Consider the following 1,723-nt stretch of genomic DNA (forward strand, 5'->3'; position numbering starts at 1 on the left):
AAATGTTCATAATTAATATAAATAAATTACAAGTTAAAAGGGGCATGGACATTTCTCTTTTTTGTATCAAAAAAAAAACATCGAACCGATTTGAATCTTGAATTTTCTGTATCGTTGCAGTCCTACCATCAATACAAATTACTGTTGGACAAATGATGACAGCATGGGTCAATGTTTTCATTTTGCCTTGATGTAATTAAACCATCAATCATTTAATTAATTCATGGATGTTGAAGCTTTTAACAGAATACTCTTGTTTTATGATTTCACATTGTTCACTCTGTATGTTTATTTCTGTAAAATAAGCWTTTCTGTGAGCAGTTGTTGACCTGCATCCAGCTTCAGATGTAAACAGGTGTTACACCATAAAACTGTCAGGTGTTGCACAATAAATGGTGTAAGGGCTGACAGAGGTCCTGTCATCAGTTCAGTGTTTCTGCAGTTTTCTTCCTGCAGCATCAGAGCTTTTAGTGAAACAGATCAGAGGAAAAAGTCTGAGTCACCCTCACCTGACTGCTCTTTCCACGCGCACACACACACACGTCACTGTACACACGCCCGCAGACAGCACTAGTCGATCCCGGACTTAGCGGATCATCTGAACCGAAACTCGGGTGCCGAAAGTCCGCGACCCTCTCCGGGTCCAAACCGGAGCTTTCAGCCATGGTCTTCGAGTCTCTGGTCAGTGACCTGCTGAACAGGTTCATTGGGGACTACGTGGAGAACCTGGACAAGTCTCAGCTGAAGATCGGGATCTGGGGAGGTGAGCTGCTGCTAGCTTGCAGCCTCTGCTGAAAGACAGGCCAGACTTCCTTCAAAAATGTCTCAATTTAAGCACAATCTACTTTCTTACTTTTATTCCAACTGTTTGAAACATACATGGATTATAATGTTGTGTATCTGGTTAATCGCAATATATCGGCATAAATTTTAAGCACATGTTTTTGTTATTGTTGATAAAATGTCAACTTTTTATCTCTTTCTTGCTATCTCTTCTGTCTGAGACGATAACGGAAGTGGTCACCTCATGGGGGTAACAAGAGTGTCAGGTTTTAATAATTAAATTGACTGTTGGTAAATGAAATTGTCCCCGAATTAAAATCCAACGTACAATAACCACAATAAGACTTCAAACCCCGGTGTGGTGGTGTTTATTTTCATCTAGCAGCACGTTTATTAAAATTCTTCATATTTACATGGATGTTCTGAACAGTTCCGTCAGAAACAGGAGCAGCAGCAGGTAAAAACAACAAAAACAACCGAGCTCAGCTCCCTGTCCCTGGGCACAGACTGCCCAGCGGGCCCCGGTGCACCTGCGGAGCTTGGACCTGGATTAGGTCAGTCCCAGGGAGTCGGAAGTGTTAAAACAGTTCAGGTAGAAACACGTTAGGCTTATCAGCTGAGCTCCGTGCGCATGCGCGTTGGTTTTATCAACCTGAGCACGTTATCATAATAACGGTGAGGAGACCCGAGCTGTGCATCAGAACTGATCCTGACCCAGTAGGACCCAGTTTGTCATTRTTAGAAATAAAAACTGATGTAAAGCTGAGGTCCAGCTCCKGATCCAGCAGCTTGTAGAACCAGAACAGTTCTGTAGGGCTTTGAGTCCCACCACAGCACAGGTTCAGGTTCTGGACCTGGATCCTTTTATTATTTCAGAATCAGAATCAGTTTTTATTATTGCCATTGTCAGTGACCAGGATTCATGGACTGGGAATTTGCT

The 1,723-nt window shown here is 42.7% G+C and overlaps 1 protein-coding gene across 1 annotated transcript in view; it reads left to right on the forward strand.

Annotated features, from left to right (window-relative positions):
- Positions 1-565: 565 nt before the first annotated feature.
- vps13c (vacuolar protein sorting 13 homolog C) overlaps positions 566-1,723 on the forward strand; it is a gene marked incomplete in the record, with an annotated part of 84,931 nt that continues 83,773 nt past the window's right edge. Inside the window, 1 exon segment of the mRNA XM_014028527.1 lies at positions 566-763. Within this exon segment, the coding sequence (XP_013883981.1) occupies positions 664-763 (100 nt within the window).

The sequence above is a fragment of the Austrofundulus limnaeus genome, unplaced genomic scaffold (assembly GCF_001266775.1).
Source record: "Austrofundulus limnaeus strain Quisiro unplaced genomic scaffold, Austrofundulus_limnaeus-1.0 Scaffold776, whole genome shotgun sequence".
Lineage (NCBI taxonomy): Eukaryota > Metazoa > Chordata > Actinopteri > Cyprinodontiformes > Rivulidae > Austrofundulus > Austrofundulus limnaeus.